This window comes from Electrona antarctica (assembly GCF_951216825.1).
Source record: "Electrona antarctica genome assembly, chromosome: 3".
Lineage (NCBI taxonomy): Eukaryota > Metazoa > Chordata > Actinopteri > Myctophiformes > Myctophidae > Electrona > Electrona antarctica.
Genome location: NC_136808.1, coordinates 9,679,133 through 9,701,703, shown reverse-complemented (window position 1 = coordinate 9,701,703; position 22,571 = coordinate 9,679,133). Strand labels below are relative to the sequence as shown.

The window sequence follows — 22,571 nt, the reverse complement described above, 5'->3', positions numbered from 1 at the left end:
TCAGCAGGGAGTGGTACTGTATACTCCTACGGGCTGGGGGGACAGCACCTGTCAGCAGGGAGTGGTACTGTATACTCCTACGACCTACGGGCTGGGGGGACGGCACCTGCCAGCAGGGAGTGGTACTGTATACTCCTACGGGCTGGGGGGACGGCACCTGCCAGCAGGGAGTGGTACTGTATACTCCTACGGGCTGGGGGGACGGCAATGCCAGCAGGGAGTGTTGTGCGGGAGGAGTAGGACACGAAGGCACTATACGTACTCCTGTTGGGGGCTCCTCACTGGCACGTGAGTCGGTAGTGAGTGACTGACAACACAGAAATATGTGTGGGGCTCATAGAGTGCATGGCACAGAGTGCCGCACTATACGAGCCTGTAGATCTGCAATCTTTGAAATATCGTGAAAACGTGTGCAAATCTTTGAATATAATATATTCTTTCACAGCAAATATTTTTAACCCAAATCTTTGCTTCTTGGGTGCTCCCTGAAACTACAAATTTTCAGATGAGGGTCCGGCGGCCAAATATCATATTTGGGGTCCTTAGAGCACATAGAAATGTAAAGTTTTCAAAAAACTACAGAGACATTAGTAGAAGCTGGTCTTCAGGTCTTAATGGGTATAACATTACAGTGTACTGTCTTCCTGGTCTCAGGTCTTAATGGGTATAACATTACAGTGTACTGTCTTCCTGGTCTCAGGTCTTAATGGGTATAACATTACAGTGTACTGTCTTCCTGGTCTCAGGTCTTAATGGGTATAACATTACAGTGTACTGTCTTCCTGGTCTCAGGTCTTAATGGGTATAACATTACAGTGTACTGTCTTCCTGTCTGGTCTCCAGGTGGAGCGGATCATGGACAGGCGGCGGAACAAGAAGGGGAAGTGGGAGTACCTGATCAGGTGGAAAGGCTACGGCAGTAAGGAGGACACATGGGAGCCGGAACACCACCTGCTGCACTGTGAGGACTTCATCGAGCAGTTCCACACCTTGCGACCGCACACAGCAGCACACAAGCGGCCGAAACCTCCCAAGATATCTTCTTCCGGAGGGGCGGCGGCGGCTGCGGCTGCCGGCCCTCGGCACCTCGATAGTACCAGCCGCCCCTCCGCCCCAGACCCCTCCAGAGCTCGGGTGGAGGCCCGCAAGAAGAGAAGGACTTGTGGTCCAGGGGTTGGGGTCAGAGTGGGAGTTGGGTCAGGCATGACTGTTGGTTCCGGAGCGGCGCATAAGCACAGGAAGGCGGGTGGAGGAGGAGGAGGAGGAGGAGGAGGAGGAGGGGGGAAGCAGGCCACGACGGACAGGATGAGTAAAAGCATGTCATATAAGGCCCCTCCAGCAGGGAATCTTCAGTTTGTTCCTCCACTGAGGACTCCGCATAATGGACTCCAGAATGGCGAGGCGGAGCCCCTCATGTACAGAGCAGCAGCAAGGTCACATGGCTTGCCCTCGGACCGAGTGGAGAGGGCATTAGGCCACGTGGATACTACTGGGCCACAACACCCTACTGAACTAGGTAAGGATCTAAGGGCTCTAACTACTTTGCCTTTTTTTTTACTATTTTGAAAAACATTTTTTGCATTGTTAAAATAGCCAATCTACATCGACACGTTGTGAGTGTGTAGACTGGCTTTTTTAACTACCGGTATTCAAAAATGTTTTTCTGAAAACCCTATATTTCTATATAAGTGGTTCTCAGACTATTTCATGTCAAGGACCCCAGCAATTATATGTAATTGGCTGCCAGTGGTCCAGGAACTGCCAGTGTTCCAGCTGTGCGAGTTCTTGCGAGACACTGGGCCACGTAACATTAACCCATTTTGGGCGGGAACCCCCTTTGGTGTTTTAAACATTATGTTATAATTTAGCTATTGAAAAATAGCAGATCTACAAGCTCATAGCGCGCCACCAAGTGGCGCGCTATGAACTTGTAGGTCTGCTATTTTTTAAATCGTTAAAATGTGCCTCAAATCTTTCAGAAAATTGTCATGATTTAGAAAACTTTTTTTTTTTAAATTTCGACGTCATGCCTGAATGGGTTAATCGGCGGCTTGTCTCACGAGATCACAGAACCCACAGTCAGGGGCAGAAGGCGGGAGAAGTCTCCCCTAAAGCTTTACTTAATCGTACGGCGGTGCCGTGTGTAAACGTGAGCCGAGTTAAAAGTCCACAATGCGTCATTGATGCAACGCGTTGTGAGCTTGTAGATTTGTCATATTTGCCATGCGACACTGGCATACAATGAAGAATAAATCAGCTGCCTCGCACCGCTCTGCCTGCCTGTTGACACAGATTTCACTCTGACCACAGAGTGACACGGTCAGTGCACCGCCACCCACACACAGTTGCCTCCGGAGTCCGGAGCAGAGAGTTATAAGCCTTGGCGTCGCTAGGCTTTACTATTTCACCCACCTTACTTGTAATGTGATGTGACAAATAAACCTGATTCTGATAAACCTGATTCTGATTCTTTACTAGGCTTTTGACTTTAACTTGCTCGGTATTAGAAAGCATACACGTTTAATCACACAATGTTACTTTGATTAACAAATGATAAGAGGTACTGTATATGGATGGACCGTTCAGAACCCTGCCTACCAATGATTGGTGAAGCTAATGGAAACTGTACATCCTTCCTCTTGTTGGAAAGTTAGTGTGCTAGACCGAAATTGAAGCCATGTTGTTCTTGCATCAATGAAAAATAAAAATAGTTTTGAGGTGACCATAGTTGATAGGCAGGTTTCTCAACTGTCCACAGCACACTTCGGAGACCCAGAGTGAGTAGATGGAAATGGTGCCGTTTTATAATGAGCATGAGTGAAGAAAAACATATATGAATATTCTTTCAAAAGTGTGTGGAAAATAGGCCCTTAACACTGAGGATAGTCATTTGTTTTGCCATGCTTATGAGTAGCACATTAACTTAGCATAGAAACACATTTTGCCCATTCCGTTGTCCATTGAAATGTTGTGTCATTTGACCTCATAACTCACGTCATCCTTTAATGGTAATCAGTGCTTCATTTCTAACTCAATGGATGCCGGAGCTCAACTCCCGCACATGCACGCGTGTGCCAGTGCATGTGCATGTGCACTGGCTTTTAGTCGGGTTTGGGGGTATTTATGCCGGTTATTTGGCGGTAATTCTGCCCCAGAGTGACAGCCAGGCAGTAGGTATACCAAACACTTTTTCACAAATCAGACTGCACAGCCACAGACTGTACAGTCACAGAGAGTGAGACTACAGCCAGTCACCATGTCATGATAAGAGAGATGATTATTGATTACAAACTGCAGCAGCAGTACTGCTAGTGTGGCTCAGCCTGTACAACACACAACAACAACAACCAGGCCACCAACACCACCATTCACTGTGAGTCGCAACACCCGCACTCTCACATATAGGTGATTTCACCCCCCCACACACACACACACAAACACACACACTTTGACCACCCGATAGCTCCGTTTGGAACCTAGTGACACCCCTGACGACAACAACAACAAGTAACAACAACCGGCATTCACAGCACAGGACACTGCAAGGTTGCAAGTCTACATGTTTATTTACCTGATTGCTGCTGCCATAGTTCAGTCTGACGCCTTTTCTTTTTTCATATCCTGAACGGATAAAGTCGCTTCATGATGACTGATAGATCCGTGTGTTAATAAACTCTTCCGTCCGAAACTGAACCGATTTACACCGAAGCAAAAACACTTTGAAAGGGGGGCGTTTCCGCGTGGTGGAAATAACTACTACGGTGTCAGCATGTCTCTGATTCTGATCACTAAGGTACGCTGTTGACGGAAGATTTCACCGTTCTGAGCAGTGTTTCTATGCTAAGTTAATGTGCTACTCATAAGCATGGCAAAACAAATGACTATCCTCAGTGTTAAGGGCCTATTTTCCACACACTTTTGAAAGAATATTCACTCACTGCGCAACGTTCTTTGAACGTGGTTCTTTGCGCATGGCAGGTGGAGGCCTTGTTGGGAATCGGGGGCCCTACGCAGCCTGTGTAGTCTGCGTATAGGACCAATCGGCGCCCCCTACAGGTACCGGAGCTGGGCTCCGCCAAGCTCCGGCTGAAATTAAGCCCTGATGGTAATACTGTGCTGTTACTGTAAGCTGCAGAGAGCTGGAGATTAAATGTGTCTCCGGTGCTGGGACATAATTATTATTGTTTATTGGGGATCCCCATTGGTCTACACTGTAGTGGAGACTATTCTTCCTGGGGTCCAGGCAACAAAAAAACCCCAATGATAGAGGGGTCTGAGCTAATGCGAGTGAATACTGTGCTCATAACAAAAGCCCCCACCTTCCTGAATAACCCGGAAAGGAAACAAGGATCGCAGCGTTGGAGCGGACGGGTGGCAGTCCTTACGTGTGCTTATGCTGCCACCTAGCGGCAGCTATAGATTTAAGTGCATTGGTTCTGGGCAGAGGTAAAGTAAAGTGACCACTTAGTGCATCTCTAGTGACAACTTTAGTGCGCACGATAGCTGTAGAAACAAACTGGAGAGTTTCTGTGAGAAATACACATTCCTTAATAACAAAATAAGGCTGCATGTGTAGCAGTGGCTCAGAGCCTAATATCTAATAATTCCCCTAGTCCATAGGGATGTCCCTTTGGTCTAGTGGTTAAGATATTGGACTTTCACGCAGGAGACCCGAGTTCGAATCCCGGGCGTTACACGTGCCAGTCTGTCATTCAGCCTCATCCATGACTACTCCCGACAGAGCAGTGAAGCAACTGATAAGAGCTTTGGATCTCACTCCTGGCTGGGTCACAGTCCAGAGTTTCCACTGTCATAGTTAATCATTCTTTGACTGTTCAAGAGGTCATCACAGCCTTTTGTTTTGTTTTGTTTTACTAATAAGGCTGGATTTTACATCTTAAGTGGGAGTGGGAGAATAGGGGTGGGGGGCACGGTGGCTCGCAGTCAGTAGTGCTGTCACCTCACAGCTAGAGGGTCCCGGGTTCGACGCTGTGGGCGTGTTCTCTCCCCTGCATCATCATCATTCAGTGCCCATACCCTAGCTGGGGTTGGCAAAAAGGGCCTTTCTGTGTGGAGTTTGCATGTTCTCCCTGTGTCCCCTGGGCAGAGCATTCCAGAGAGTTATTGACCTATATATATATATACCAGTGTGTTTAAGACAGTTTGATTTTGGTGTTGTTTTTATTCTTATGTTGCCAGAAGCTGTTCCTCTGGTGAGCCAAGCTATACGGCTTACCAGTGGAAATAATGTTCCGCAGTAGCATTAGAAGACTCACTGCTAATTTATTTTCAACCATTAGCCATGCCAGATGTCGTGCATATAACTAATACTTGTCCGGTATGAACAGCCTAGTGCCAGACGAGCCGCTTTATTCTGAGCAATCTGAGCAATCAACTTTTTCAGATCAGATTTTGTAGCTGATGACCAGATAACAGGGCAGTATTCTAAATGAGACAAAACCAAAGAATGAGTAACATGTTTCATTATAGAGGGAGTGATGAAAGCAGAACACTTCCTAGTCATACCGATTCCTCTTCCCATTTTGATGACAATATTATTTATATGTTTGGACCAAGAGCTATCTATAGTTACTCCCAGAAGTTTTATTGTGTTCACCTGTTCAATTTGTGTGGTGCCAATTGACAGTTTTAACTGAGGATTCTTACCCAACATGTGTCTAGATCCAAGCACAATGGCCTTTGTCTTGGAAATATTTAACACCAGCTTGTTGCACTCAATCCATTTGTAAATGTCTGCTAAAGCCATATTTAAGGTGTCAGTTACAGCTTGCTCAGATGTGGCTGCGCTATATAATGTTGTGTCATCAGCATACATAATTGTATTAACATTTTGTATACCCAATTGTAAATCATTTGTGAAAATAGAGTATAACAAAGGCCCTAGGCAGCTACCTTGTGGAACTCCACAGTTAATGGGGTTCCATTTTGAATAGCTGCCACTAAAGAAGACTCTCTGTTGTCTCCCTGAGAGATAATGAATAAACCAAGATGATGCATTGGAGGTGAAACCGTAACACTGTAACTTATCTACAAGCAATCAAGGTGTGATCAATTACATCAAAGGCTGCACTGAAATCCAGCATAACAGCACCTACTAATTTCCTATTGTCCATGGAAGATAACCAATCATCATTCATTTGTAAAAGTGCAGTGCTTGTGGAATGACCTTCCCTGTAAGCATGCTGAAAGGGTGACAGTAGATCGTTATTGGCAAAGTAGTCCATGACCTGTTTGAATACAATATTTGTTTCTATTATTTTGCTTAGCAACGGTAAAATACTGATAGGACGGCTGTTTGGACCAGTAAATGTTTCATTCTTGTCTTTTGGAAGTGGGGTGATTTTAGCTTCCTTCCATACTGTTGGATGTACCCCACTGTTTAAACTGTTTAAACCTGTCTTGACAGCAGGAGGATATAAGGCTGAAAGATGAACGTGCAGACTGTGTCTTTGATTCGATTGCACTCAAGACACCCTTTAACCACCCATACAAGGCAATCATTCCTCAAGTCATATACCTGACTTTGTAGGGGAGCACACTCACACATCACAATGTAGAAAACGCTGAACATAGCTGAACCTATTTAGGCCTGACGTCGAAATAAATAAAAAGTCTTCTGAAAGAATATATATTCAAAGATTTGTGCCACATTTTCACGACTTTTCAAAAATAGCAGACCTACAAGCTCGTGAGCTTTTTCAATAGCTAAATAATGCTTAGTTAAAACACAAACGGGTTCCCGTCCAGAATGGGTTAAAGGTATATTCAGTGATTTCACTTAATTCAAATATCACTTATTTTTTCTTATTTTTTGGATAATCCTCCCTACTATAAAGTGTGCTGACCATATAAGGAGTTCTTCCCTGTCCCCAGTGAGCCCCTGGGGTCAAAAAACCCTAGTTTCGGTTTGGGCTTTGGGTGGCCAATCATGATCGAGTGGGGAGGGCATTGGTGCACGTGCTGTTGGTCTGTTGTACTTCCCCCACTGTAGAGCGTGTGCATGTGCACATCTTGTTACCGGGTGGACCAGGTTTTTTTTCCAAATCACTGAATGCTCCTTTAACCTATTTAGACCTGATTCTCCAAAAAGTCTTCTAAATCCTAACGGTTTTCAACAAAAAAAAAACTATGTCAGTGGTTCTCAACCTTTTCCATGTCAAGGACCCCCTCTATTTGGCCGCGGACCCCCCATCTGAAAATATGTTTTTCCAGGCCCTGGAAACCCCCCCCCCCCCCCCCCCCCCCCAGAAGCAAAGATTTGAGTTTAGTACAGCAGATAATAGGAACGATCTTTCACTTGGTGATACAAGCGTGACATTGTCACGCTTGTGTGAAGAAGTCGGTCAGTGTGGAATTGTGTTACACTCTCACAAATGCCTAGTAGTAGTAGTAGTAAGCAAGCATAAACAAAATGAGTGGGAGAACTTTGGCTTGGCTGTTGTATATTTCTGCTATAGCCCTGAACCAGCATTGTGGAGGAAAAAAAAGAAAAAAGAAGAGTGGTGTGACTTCTAAAGGGAGGTCAAAAAGCGGATCAGTGACCACAAAGTATGTTTCATACTAGCCACTGCAGGAGGAGCAGAGGAGAGAGACTGTAGCACTCTCTCCACTGGACCGGTGCATGGCTGCTATCCTGCACCACTTAGCTGTCAATGGTGTCATCGCCAACATAAAGGGAGACAGCCATGCCCAGAGTTTATATATATTTAGAGATTCATGCGCATGCGTTAGGTGTGGCAGCGTCTGTGACAGCGTTTGTGACAAGCTCCGACAGCTATCTCATTAATAACGTCATTTTAATACTTTTAAGGCAGTCCTAACCTACAGTTTTTGTGGGATATGGTTGCTATAACTATCCGCTTTTAACACAGTGGACTACTTTAACAATCAGATTTTTTGGTCGCCTGTGTTCACCACAAACAGCGGTGTCTACCAGTGCTGCCAACTACTGGGCTGGGTGTTTGTGGCTATCATGCCACCACTTACCTCCCATCCCGACTGTGAAAGCTGTCTCAGTCAGGGGCAGAAAATAAAAGAATTGGAGGTCCGTATCTCGCTCCTCCGCCAGATAAAAAATGATGAGGATTTTCTGGACTTCTTGGCTGCAGCCTCAGGTTTGGCCTCTCCGGAGCACTCAGCGTCTGGCCGCCAATCCATGGGCCTGCCGAAGGAGCCTCCGTGTGTGGATCCACTGCCCAGAGCCGGTGCCATCATCACGGTGGAGGATTGGCCTTCCCTCGGTGCCAAGCCGAAACAGCCTGCTAGTACTACCACCGGTAGGGCTGTATCGGATGCCTGGATTCCAGTCCGCTCCAAGCTCAAACGGTGTAGAAATACCTCGCTGGTAGTCTCACCACCCATTCCTCTGGAAAACAGCTTTGAGCTTCTGAGCTCTCTCCTGGTGGATCGCCAATCCACCCCCAGGGCAAAGAGGAGTAGGCGCCGGGGTAGAGCTGCATCCCCACCCGCTCTACCGAGAGAGATCGACCCCTCGCTCTCCTACAGCGAGGCGGCAGCCCTCGGCTACAACAAGCGCCCGGGTACACACTCCAGACAAGTTGGGGATGTTGACCCCTCGCTTCAAAATGAAGTGGAGGTGAGAGTCCCTGACCGCCGCGGATGCACTACGCGTGCCAGAAATGTTGGGGATGTTGACCCCTCACTTTATAACAAGGTGGAGGCGGTAGTCCCTGACCGCCGCGGACGTACTGGTATCCGCCCTGCCTCTGTCCATTTCAACCCCGCTCCTCCATCCACTGTCCCATTGCTGCAGGCTCGGTCTGCTGCTGCTTCTCAGCCCACCCCTGCGAGCATGGCGGGAGTAAAAAGTAAACAGCCCTCGTCCAAAGCCCCGTTGTCCACGCACAAGACCCCCAGACGACCCAGTCTCCGGCACCCCCCCTCGGTGCTGGTGATTGGCGATTCTGTGACCAGGAATTTGCGTTTGACGAACGGTTTAATTTACTGCTATCCTGGTGCAAATACGCAATTTTTCGTCAACCGACTCCCCACCATTCTGGCATCGCTTCCTCCTTCCATCACCAAGATCGTCCTGCATGTCGGCGTAAATGACAAACCATCCGTCGAGACCCGTAAGAACTTTAAAATTATTTTCGACCTCCTGCTCAGCTGTGGTAAAAACATTTTTATGTCGGGTCCTTTTCCGCCGCTGCACGCTGGGGAGAGTCGTTTCGGTAGGCTGCTGGACTTACACTACTGGCTCCAGTCTGTTTGCTCCTCGTGCAATATAACGTACATCCACAACTTTCACCTTTTCTGGTCTCGCCACGCATTTTACAGCCGGGATGGACTGCATCCTAGCACACTGGGAAATCATTCCCTATCATTTCATGTGCAGCGCATTCTAGACACACACGCCTGACTTGGGGTCCCACACACTAACTGGTCAACCGGAAATTTGACTTCCGGTCAGTGTGGTTCCACCTCAGTTTCGTGTGAAGCGCCTGCCCCCATGTGGCCGGTCGGTCAAATTACACTTGTATTAACGTCTCCTTTATCTGTTCCTCTTACTGTCGCTCCACAACATATACCGGTCCGTATTTCAAACAGAACGTCAAGGATAGAGTTGATAAATGAAATGTCTGTGCGCGCCCTTTCAGTAAACAGAAACAACCTAATCACTCCAATTTTTCACACTACTCAAGCCACCCTCCTCCCACAGGCCACGGCACCTGTCTCAATAGGCCTATTAAATGTTAGATCATTGGTATTGAAGTCGTTTATTTGTAGAGATTTTATTCAATCAAATAATATAGATATATTTTTTATAACTGAGTCATGGCTGTGTCCTGGTGATTTGGCAACCCTAAACGACACTTGCCCCCCCAACTTCCTTAGTTTTAACCATCCCAGACTATCTGGCCGTGCTGGAGGCCTAGCCATAATTTATAAGGAAAATATTAAAGGGGCCATTGTAAATTTTGGTACGTTCTCCTCTTTTGAGAGTTTTAGTATTTTACTCAAAGGCAAACTGCCTATTTTATTTGTTTTAATTTATAGACCCCCGAAACTCACAGGTTTTTTAGCTGAATTTGCCGAGCTCCTGTCTGTTATTATGCCTCAATATGATCATATCTGTATTTTAGGTGATTTTAACATACATGTTTGCTGTCCATCATCTGCCTTTGCCACTGATTTCATTACACTGTATGAATCGTTTAATTTGGTACAACACATTACTGGGCCCACTCACTCAAAAGGTCATACTCTTGATCTCGTTCTGTCACATGGTCTCCCCCTTCACAACTTAAATGTTGCAGATTTCCCCCCTTCAGATCATAAAGCCATCCTCTTCCAGTCTCTGTTCCCTGCTCCAACTCCCCTGCCACCAAGGTCCTACCGCGCCCGCTCTTTTAAGCCTAACTCTAATCATCTCTTCAAACAGGCCTTTCCTGCTATCACCCCCTCCTCCCCTCCTACTGGCCAGCGTTCTGTAAATGAGTTAGTCAATGATTTTAACAGTGCCTGTACTCACATCCTTGACTCCATTGCCCCGTTCAAAATCAAGCACGTAAAGCCCAAGTCAACTACCTGGGAAAATGAACAGACCAGGGACATTAAAAAACTGTGCAGAAAGGCCGAACGTAAATGGAACAAAGATAAACTGGTGTCGTCCCATAATAACCTCAGAGAGCTGATGCAGAAATATCAATCAGCCGTTAAGACTGCGAGAAGTGAGCATTTCTCTAAACTGATTGCCTCTCACTCACATAACTCCCGGATAATGTTTCAGGCCATTCAATCAGTCATTAACCCACCCCCCAGTCAATCCCTAGAAGCCTCCTCAGAAATGTGTGAAGCGTTCCTCCAACATTTTGTTGCCAAGGTAGAGGGAATTAGACAGCAGTTGCCTGTGATACTGTCGGCCCCGTACGCCTGTCCAGCACCACACTCCCAACTCACCTCTTTCAACCCTATCACTTTGGAAACTCTCACTAAAATTGTCTCTCATATGAAATCATCATCATGCCCCCTAGATAAAATTCCCACCACCTTCTTGAAGGAGAACCTGCTGACAGTTGCCCCTAACATTATCTCCATCATCAACTGTTCTCTGTCCACCGGCATATTCCCATCCAATTTTAAAAAGGCCTTAGTCCAACCTCTTTTAAAGAAAACATCATTGGACCCCCTAGTTTTAAGCAATTTTAGGCCCATCTCTAAATTACCATTTTTATCGAAAATTTTAGAAAAAACTGTGTCCAATCAACTGATTACTTTTATGAATCTTAACTCCACCTTTGAGACATTCCAGTCTGGTTTTAGGGCTTTACACAGCACAGAAACTGCACTTTTAAAAGTCACTAATGATCTCCTTGTAAACGCAGATTCTGGTGACTGCTCAATTTTATTTCTTTTAGACCTCAGCTGTGCGTTTGACACAGTTGACCACAATATTTTAATTGAACGTCTCAGAAACCTGGTCGGCATAAACAACACTGCACTTGAGTGGTTCCGATCGTACCTTACTGATAGGAGTTTCTCCGTAGCAATTGGAGAGGCCTCCTCTTCTCAGGCCCTGTTTAAATGTGGCGTCCCACAGGGATCGATTCTGGGTCCTTTACTCTTTACTATTTATATGTTGCCAATTGGTAACATCATTAGGAGTCATGGCATCCAATTCCACAGCTATGCCGACGATACGCAATTATACATCCCACTAAAACCTGGTAGTACCGGAAATGTACATCGGCTACTTACTTGTCTCTCTGACATAAAAAATTGGATGTCGCAAAATTTCCTTAAATTGAATGACTCTAAATCAGAAGTTATTATTTTCGGTCCTCCACACTCCACCCTCCCATTCCACTCTGACCTCGGCACTTTATCTGCAAACATTACACAATCAGCCCGCAACCTGGGTGTCTTCTTTGACCCTGACATCTCCTTTAACACCCAAGTTACCAAAGTTGTCCAGTCCTGCTACTACCAGATTAGGAACATTGCTAAAATTAAATCATTTTTGTCACATGCAGACCTAGAAACAGTTATACACTCCTTCATTTCTTCAAGACTGGATTATTGTAACTCTGTTTATTCCGGCATGAGCAAAAAAAACATAGCACGTCTCCAGATGGTGCAAAACTCCGCGGCACGCCTACTCACCAACACACGTAAACGTGAACATATCACGCCAATCCTGGCTACCCTACATTGGCTCCCTGTGAGCTACAGGATCGATTTTAAGGTTTTATTAATCACTTTTAAAGCCCTACATGGACTAGCCCCCAGCTACATCACAGATTTGCTAAGACCCCACAGGCCGGTCCGCAGCCTCAGATCTGCAGATAGGGCCCTTCTAGTCCCACCTATAACTCATCTTGTCACCCGAGGTGACCGGTCTTTTGCGGCCCGCGCTCCATCGCTCTGGAATGCCCTCCCCTTGGCCCTTAAGCAAGCGGAGACAGTGCCCGCCTTTAAACAGCTTTTAAAAACACACCTGTATGTCAAGTGTTTTTCCTAATTTCAGTCCTATATGTATGTGTGTAGGTGTATGTAGACCTGTGTGTGTGTGTGTGTGTGTATGGGTGTATGTATGAAAGTATGTACATGTGTATATGTATGTAGGTGTGTATGTATATATTTTTTCATTTATTTACCTTTCTTTCTGTCCGTGATTTGTTTTGATCTGATGTTATGCTTTATTAATTCTGATGTTCTTGATTATTCTTTATGATTGTTGTTTTTTAATCCTGTCTGTAAAGCACTTTGTAACTTTTTGTTTGGAAAGGTGCTATATAAATAAAATTCATTCATATATATATATATATATATATATATATATATATAGTGTTGTCGAAAATATAGATTTCTCGGTAAATATTGATTATGAAAAATAAAAACGGGTCAATATGACTTTTTCATAGTATCGGTGTATCAATGCTACTGTACCTCTCCCGTTGGTTTAGACACACGCCTGCACCAGCGAGCGCACACACACACACACGCACACACACACACACACACACACACACACACACACACACACACACACACACACACACACACACACACACACACACACACACAGGCCTTGTTTTTGAGCATAGATATATAAATATAAGAGACGGCACTGGAATTCCCCTCCCATCCAGTGCCGTCTCTATGATTTATACATCTATGCTCAAACCAAGTGGAAGTGTGTAGGGCGAGTGACGAGGAGCTAGTTTCAAAAAGGGGAAACACAACGCAGCCTCTCTCCTCCTCCTGCCTCTACTCTCACTCTAATGATGCCAGCATTTTTTCTCCTGTCCACTCGTATTTCTTGTTGAAGTGGTTAATGTATGTTTTCTAATCAAAATTAAAATCTCCAAAGTAACTCGTAACTAAAGTTTTCAAATAATTGTGTTAAAAGTCAAACTTTTGGCTCTGAGATGTAGTGGAGTAGAAGTAAAAGTATTGGAAATTGGAAATACTCAAGGACCTACGGACCTGGGATATGACGCCACCTAGCGTCGACGTATATACTGTACATAACTGGGGGAAAAAACAGTTAAATGGGGGTCCGTAGACTAATGCTTGTCAAACTGGGGCTCCTTGAAATTAAACAGGTTGAGAATCTCGATGTAAAAATCTTCTCTTATGGCGGTCCCTGGCATATCCTTTCAAATGGGGGTCCACGGGCTAATTAGTGTCAATTTGGGGGTCCGTGACATGACATTTTTGGGAGCCACTGCTTCACACCACTGCCTAGTAGTAAACATACACAGAATACTGGACAGTTCTGACCCTCCCGTCTGTCTCACAGCTTCCCCTCTGGCCAACGGCGGGAGTCACGCGAACAGCTCCGTGAAGCGGAAGCTGGCCGAGGACAAAGGCTACGTGTTCGACAAGCGGCTGCGGTACAACGTGCGACAGACTGAGAGCAACTGTCGATTCCGAGACATCGTGGTCAGGAAGGAGGAGGGCTTCACACACATTCTCCTCTCCAGTCAAACGACGGACAACAACGCTCTGACACCCGAGGTGAGTCAAGTCAACACACTCGTCTCTCTCTCTCTCTCTCACACACACACTTGCACGCACGCACGCACGCACGCACGCACGCACGCACGCACGCACGCACGCACGCACGCACGCACGCATGCATGTACACACATCACCGACATCATCGCTCCTTTTCATGAAAATCCGTTTGAACTCATCCAGTGCCATGGCGCCATCTGGTGGTTGGGTTCTCGTTGCCATAATGCAATGTCAATGATCAGCGGTACTTTGAAACCACGTTGTCCAGAAACTGCTGAGTCAGGAAGTAAAATCCGCTATTTAACATATCCGTCCCGCGATTGTCATTTAATCCACCCAAAACATACTTTTGATCAGCGAAATACTATTGTTTGGATACATCAGACTCAAAGCAAGGTTGCATTTTGGTCTAAAAAGTGAAACGGAGATATTTACGTTCTAAGATGCTGTGTCCCATAGCAAGCATAAGCCAGCGGAATTTTAATTTCCGGTTTTGGATCAAAATGGGACTGTTATGAGGGGAAACTGGACACAGCTGAGCACCGTAATCAATGGATATTAAACATCAGTGTGTGAAGTGAGCGGTGCAACTATACATTTATTGTTATAGTTACTGTACTCTACTGTTGCTTTGTACTGTATTGTATTGTATTCTAGCTGGATGCCAACTTCATGGGGGTTATTAGTAGACCAACTCTTAGAAAGAAATACGAATAAAGCACCAAAAGAGTTTAATGGCTGTGAACGGTAATCAAACCATTAACCCCTATAGAGGTTATGGCTGTCAAGGAATTTATTAATAAGTAAATAAAGACGACGCACTAAAACACTTTAACTTAAAAAATAATTTCAAAAATAGCAAAAACAGCCAATCTACAAGGTCACTTCACGACGTCCTCTGACCTCATGGATCGCCTATTATTGCTACTTTTGTGTGACACTCTAGTATGATGAAGTTAGGCACTAATAAAGAAAGAAAGAAAGACAAGAGGCAGGATGGAGGTCATGGTCTGAAGTGAGGATGGCAGCAGCTGACCGTGAAGGGTGGAAGCGCTCTGTGAAGGCCTTATGTGGCACAAGGCACGAAGTGGATAGGTAACAGGTAACAGGCACTAATAACATTTTTGAGTGGTGTAAACCACTCCTACAACTGGCTTTGTTAGTTTACGTGTCTGTCTGTGCTCAAAAAATGAGCACGGTTGCTATGGTCACCCAGTTCACACGGGTGTGATTTCATTACGTCAGACATTACGTCAGACCACAGCTGATCAGTCTATATAAGACCTTACACCACTCAGTTCACACGGGTGTGATTTTTAAAATAACATTTGAAACATGGAGATACTCTGCCCGACAGCAACGATTTGCGCATCCCTCTCATCCAGGTGTGTGCCATCTGCTGTTACTGTAGCTAAATATCAGCTGAGCTAGTGGGGAGTATTATACAGCATGACAGCCACATTTCCACCAAGGTGTTTGATATACACCTTTTACACATAAATTAGCACGTTTTTTATTTGTATTTATTTTATTTGTTTGTATGTGTAAAAACCTGCTGAAAATTGGCACTTGACTCCTGTGTGTGTGTGTGTGCGTGCGTGCGTGCGTGCGTGCGTGCGTGCGTGCGTGCGTGCGTGCGTGCGTGCGTGCGTGCGTGCGTGCGCGCGTGCGCGCGTGCGTGCGTGCGTCATACATCACAAATGCAACATACCATATTGGCACAAAGCTCACAAATATACTACTGTATATCCACCATTAAATTGTGACAGATGAGTTGGTTTACAATTTAGGCATTTAGCAGACACTCTTAATCCAGAGTGACTTACACTAAGCAAGAACAAAAAACATGGTAATACATCATATACATATAACATCGCCATCATGTATCATACGTAAGCTAAGAACCTAACAGTGGAATGTCTATATAATGAAACTGCATATATACTATAGTGCTATGTCTACATACAATATCTAAGTGATATCTAAATGAGATCTTGGTTAATTGTCACCTGTTTCTCCTCTGTTTCTCCTCCTTTCCCACCGCCCCCCCCCCCCCCCCCCCCCCCCCCCCCCCCTTTCCCCCTCGCTGTATATGTTTCTTTTCCCTTTTTACCTCCATTATGATGAATTCCTGTACTGTTCTTTGTCTATATAGAAGTGTCTATTTGTACGTCTCTAAATGTTTTGATGAATTGAACATGGTGGACCCTGTTGTAAACAAGTGTAATGCTTAATTGGGTCGTCCACTCACAGTTAACAGCCTTTGTATTGAGTTTGTGCTTGAAATGTACTGTAATTCTGCAAACTGTTAATAAAATGTTCAATCAATCAATCAATCAATCAATCAATGCAGTATACTGGCAATCCTGCTAGATTTGGAGGTCAGGTGCCAAGTACTGTAGACTAGAGGAGTTGTCGCCGACACTGCCATCTGGTGGCTGAATCGCTGTTCACTTCAATGTTAACCGTCTTACAACACAGCACACACACAGCACAACAAGCATGATATCCTATACTGTGAGCAACAACAATACAATACTTCTCAAGCTCTTGATGCATCGTTCAGACTGCTTAAAACACATAGGTTTCTTGAACTGCCTGTCATAATATTTCCACCCCCCCAAATCACACCGTAGAAAGCATGAGTGTCTACAGTATCTCATATTCATCCTTAGGGCCCCAAATCACACCTTAGATTGGATGGTATTAGGATGTTGATATTCATTTTGTATTCAACCTTTGGGCCCCACATCACACCTTAGAATGCATGAGTGTCTATTTCAAACACAACATTTTGACAGCAGAAACTGCCTGTCATAATTTCACACCCCTCCCTATCAAATTATTGGACAGTATTGGGATGTTGATATTCATTTTGTATTCATACTTAGGGCCCCAAATCACACCTTAGAAAGCATGAGTGTTTATTTCAAACACAAAGTGTTTTTTGACAGCAGAAACTGCCTATCATATTTCCAAAGATCAACATATGGAATGTCCGAACAGGTCAGCTCCATATATGGAGATCTAAGGGTGGCAGCGGGGGCAGTGGCTTGAGTGTACAGGGTTTGATGAGGTCTGGCCATATATTGAGTGTGTCTCGAGTGTACAGGGTTTTATGAGGTCAGATCAACATATGAGGTCAGATCAACATATAGAATGTCAGAACAGGTCAGCTCCATATATGGAGATCTAAGGGTGGCAACGGGGCAGTGTCTTGAGTGTACAGGGTTTGATGAGGGCCCAGGTAGGGCCAGGCCTTAATTTTCGGGCCTGTTTAGAACTTTAGTTTTCGCCGGCTGCCAGGAGCGGCTGCACTAATAACTTTGGGGTGGGCCCGTCTAGAGTTTGAATGGACAGGTATCAGTCGAAAGGGAGACACTGAAGAGGAAGGCCGGGTGGGAAGGATCAGCATTTGGAATGTCAGATCAGGTCAGCTCTATATATGGAAATATAAGGGTTTGATGTCAGATGTAGAGTTGCTGGCTATCCAGGGTTTGACGAGGTCAGTGTCGTGATCTTTGTGATATATGGAGCATGTCACAAGGCTTGACGGACATATATGGTGGCGTGACGTGTCACGAGGCGTGAAGGACTGACAAGACATATATTGTGGCGTGACGTGTCACGAGGCGTGAGGGACTGACGTCTAGATATGGTGGCGTGACGGAGGGAACGACGGACGGACTGATAGATGTTTGCTTACAGTTATTCAGTAGTCCTTACACCTGCAATCATCCGGTTGTTGTAGCTACTGAATCTCCCAGATGCATATCCTTCATCGCAAACATTCCGTGTGAATTCCTTCTCAAATGACAAGAAGGTTTGCTCATGTTGCATAGAGGCCCAGGATGTCTAAATGCAATCAACTATTGGCATAGTCAAATTAGTCTCGCATAGCCAGACTATATTTGTTTTTGCACTGGCCTGGTCCCCAGGCTAGCGTTGTCAGTAACTGTCTGTCACGTTGACGCAGAAAACTGAACATTGGTGTATGAATGTGGGAAGGAAGGACGCTGGCGTTGACTGTTTGCCACTTCATCTCCCAATGTATGAATGAATGGACCATTGTTAAGCACATTGTAAAATAGGCACATGTAGTGCATAGATAAGCGCTATAAAAATGCAATCCATTATCATTATTAAGGGACCAAGCAGTCCCGAAGGTCCCTTATTTTCCGCCAAAAAATAGCAGTTCTGGCTGAACCGTTCAGTCGGTTTTCGCGAAACTCATTTAAATATAATTTTGGTTTAGCATGTGTTTTAACTGTATTTGAAACAGCACTAGACAGCACTATATGTAGTCGTAGCACTTTATAGTATATATGTAGTATAATATAGTACTGTATGTATAGTTTATATGTATAGTTTCATATAGAGATTCCACTGTTACGTTCTTAGCTTACGCATGTTTCATGAATACTACTTTTTATGTATGTGATGTATTGCCATGCTTTTTTGTTCTTGCCTAATGTTAGTCGCTCTGGATTCAATTAAATTGTAAACACTGTAGGTAAAATACTAAGGGTATACTGTAGATCATGGGTATAGGAAACCATAGGCACGGGTGCCAACATTGGCACAGGGGAGGGTGATCACTGGCGCACTGGCATAAGTGTGAGAGAGAGGGTTTTTTCTTTTCTTTCATCGTCTTACATCAGGTCTTACATTGTGCACATAATTCTACACTCATTCAAACTTTGGCTGGGGACAGTGGGCAGTCTGGGAGATAGTTGGGTTATTGCTACTAGTCTAATTATCATACATCCTGATGTGAAAGACAATATTTCTAAAGGCTGTGGTATGTATAGCCTATGGACAATTAAAACCAGATGGAAATATTATATATTATACATGGTGTCATAATTAAAAAGGGACATTTCACCGCTGGAAGAAACTGCAGTCACTCAATGTTAATTGTATTTGTAGTAGTATATAGATAACAGTAGCACAAGACATTTGAACCCTATGGCCAGAAAAATAATGAAGTCTGTGTGTTTGACTAGGGTTTGACTGCATCGCTGAATTCCTACAATGACCATAAATGCTTTAGTGCACTTCCCCTCCTTGTGGAGGGGGGGAGGCTGCATGGAGGTGTGACTTGTAGTCCAGTGAAGGAAAACAAATTTGATACATTTTTGGTCACAAACATGACATATATAACATAAAAAAAACCTATTGCACACCAGGAAAGGCATATTGGCATGGCATATTCCTCGATCCTGACAGTCATTGACTGATATAAGCAAACTGGGTGTTCCTGCACTTCTGGTTGTTGAATACGTCTCAGGTCGTGTATTGTTCTCTAGAGAGAAGCTGTCTCGGTTTGAATCAGTGCGTCTGCATGGTGCTGCATGTCGGCTGTTTTTTCACCCAGTGTCAATTATCTAATGTAATCCTGGGCACTACACTTCCTCTGCCAACCTGGGGGGGCAGCAGACTGACCTCATGCCTCCTTCTATGTATGAGGAGTCCAAGCTGCTTCTTTTCACCTGCCGGACGCGTGGAAGGAACACGTTATTCCGACCAGTTCCTTTCTCCTCCATCAGGCGCCCCGGCTGGCCAGGGGAAGGTAGTTTAGAGACCAGGATTACTGTAGGTTTTTTGTGAGGGTACCTACCCTAGGGGACACGGGGAGAACATGCAAACTCCACACAGAAAGGCCTTTTCGCCAACCCCGCCTCACCCAGGACCTTCTAGCTGTGAGGCGACAGCACTACCGACTGTGCCACCGTGCCCCCTTGGCTGTCTTTCACAGCCATTGAAGTGGCTTTCTACTTGTGTACATATACTGTGTGTGGGTGGCATATTATGTGTGAATGTACGACAGCCTTTTAGCTGTGGGCTTATCAAACGGCTCTGGTGCTCTTTCTCAGTCTTTGAGTCTTTGGAAGCTGCTAAAGCAAAGGAGTCTGTGGATGCTTTTACTAATGGCTTTAGCTGAGAGAATCTAAAGAAAAGACCTCTGCTAGCTTTACTTTGCGTGGCCTTCAATCGACCACAGCAATAATACCCATTAACTCTCACGTGAATTGGACATGTTCAGAGAGAGAGAGAGAGAGAGAGAGATGCACAGCAACAATAATAAATGCTGTGGAAAGAGTGGTCAGTCCTTTTATTTGCTTTTGTTGAGATGTAGGATCGCTGAGAGGGAAGGAGTACTTTCTAGGAGCAAATTTCAAAGCACTTTCCCTGCTTTGAAATTTGCTTTCAAATGTGATATTTTCCACGCCATCAGGAAAACCAGAGACAGACAGATGCTTTTAAAATGCAATAAAGGGGAATCGAGGGGAGTCACTTATATAGCGAAAATGTAACTAATTCAGTAGCAGTAACAATAGCGTTTTCTCTCAGTCAGTTGATTCTTCATATCCATATGAATGAAATGACCGGGATGACCTGTTCATTTTTCAAACACAGTTCTTATATGAGGCGATCTAAAATCCCCCTATGGGGATTACAATGCAAATAAATAGTACATGAACCTGTGTACTTCCGCCCTCTACCGATATTGACGTCAGACTTCGGTGCTCTACGTGTTCGAGCCCTTGAAGGACAGGAACAAGGTGAAAGCTGTGTCTTGACTCATCAAAAAAGTCATTTAAACACGGTGTCCCTTTTCCTGGAATTGCGTAGCCTACAGAAGGACCTGAAATTGTCTATACTTTAAAGTATTTAAAAGTATAGATAGGCTAATATAGTACACTTGGTCTATGTGATTGCACCTACATTACATTTTCACTGAACGAAAAAAACATTGCATGGATGCACCTGGGACGTATTCCTCAGTGATGTATCCCAAGGTCATCAGGGTTTCGGGTCTCTCGAACTGGAAAGACCAGGGCCACACAATCCGTTGCTCCGGAACTACTCTGCCGGGACTGGGAGGTAGATCAATCTGGCGCGTGAAAGGAAGGACTAAGTTCTGTGGGTTGACTCCCAGCAACCAGGCACTACATTCAGGAGTGGTGGATTCTTGAGCCGCAATAGTTCTGCAGGCTCCACCTGGGCAACGGTGGTGCTGCAGGCTCCTCTTGTGTCTTGAATGGCCCTCCTAAAGGCCTCAACAAGGGTTTGTTGGGCTTCCTCCTCACGGAAGACACAGGCTGGGGCGTCAACCCATACTGCTCCCGGGGTGCCGTCTACATTCCGGCTGTCACCCGTCTTTGCGGTGGTCACCAGACTATTCCTGGTTGTCACGTAATCTATTCCTATGAGAAATAGTTGTACCTCCTATTGTGCATCATAACCTGATTTCTGTCCTTGACCCCATTAACTGGATATCGTGTGTGTGTGTGTGTGTGTGTGTGTGTGTGTGTGTGTGTGTGTGTGTGTGTGTGTGTGTGTGTGTGTGTGTGTGTGTGTGTGTGTGTGTGTGTGTGTGTGTGTGTGTGTGTGTGTGTGTGTGTGTGTGTGTGTGTGTGTGTGTGTGTGTGTGTCCAGTGGAAAGGGAAGGGGGCGGGGAGTGGGGAATTTGTGATGTAATTTGCATCACAGCGAAATGTTGCGCAATAACAGTGTGTCTGACAAAAGTAATATTTGTACAGTAAATATGGCGGTTGTGGGGAAGCGATGTAGTGCATATGGATTCGGGTGGCGTGCAGGAGTTTTTGTGCATGGAGAGATGTGTGCTAACGGAGTGGTTTGGTAGGAGAAGGCGAACGGATAAACGGCCATGTGCTTGTGTACCCCCTTTCCATTAGGGTAGAAGGATGATCATTTCAAAATACATTATCATCTGTAAGCCACCCATCCATTAGTCTGGCCCAGCATCCGTGATTTCTGTTATAGAGGGGTGGGTGCCGCCAGGATAACGGCGTTGGATCACATTGGTTCACCGATCTGAGCGCCCGCCCCCCTCCTCCCCCTCCCCACCCTGGTAGAAAACAGCGGAAAACACTGACGTCACTGAATTTGGAGCGACGCCCCCTCTGCACTGTAGTTCACTCCCTCCCACTCCTAGACCAGGTCACCAGGAAATGTGTCGCCTTTTTTCCCCAGGCTTTCATTTTTGGGCCGAATGTGAACGAAAATGAAAGCTTGGGTATCCGAGGCTTCAGGCTACCCATCCACTGTACAACTTCAGCAGCTGTGGATTCCTCCCACACGATGTCCATTTTGCTAAGGATATTTACGAAGTGACAGAATCTGCAGTGGTAGGATGGACGCTGTGCCTGTGGTCCCACATGTTGTTCACAGCACACCTACTGTAGGTCTGCTTTAACAGCCTTCTCAATGACAGTGCCTGGATCCAACTTGCTCGTGTTGGCTTTGACAGTTGACGCCGAGAGTTTTGTAGTAGTCTCCTGATTTATTTAAGCCGACATTCCTTTGTGATCTCAAAAAAAGGTAGAGGTGTAGTTCCAGACTCTATCTCAACGTTTTTGGCTGGGGACCCCCAGAAATGCTTTGGCCATGTCTCACGACCCCCTGAAAATAATTTGGCGACCCCCCGAGGAGTCTCGACCCACGGGTTGAGAACCCCTGCTATAGACCACAATGAGTTTGGGAGACTGAGAGAGTCTTACCCCTTATCCCTAAACGTATTAGCCATATTTTACTAT

At 45.3% G+C, this 22,571-nt stretch overlaps 1 protein-coding gene across 1 annotated transcript in view; it reads left to right on the top strand.

Moving 5' to 3' along the window:
* Positions 1-22,571, top strand: part of LOC306919932 (chromodomain Y-like protein 2) — a 56,780-nt gene that overhangs the window by 24,465 nt on the left and 9,744 nt on the right. The window contains exons 2-3 of the mRNA XM_079496500.1: positions 844-1,516; positions 13,790-14,007. Coding sequence (XP_079352626.1) covers positions 844-1,516; positions 13,790-14,007 — 891 coding nt within the window. The remainder of the gene's footprint in view (positions 1-843; positions 1,517-13,789; positions 14,008-22,571) is intronic.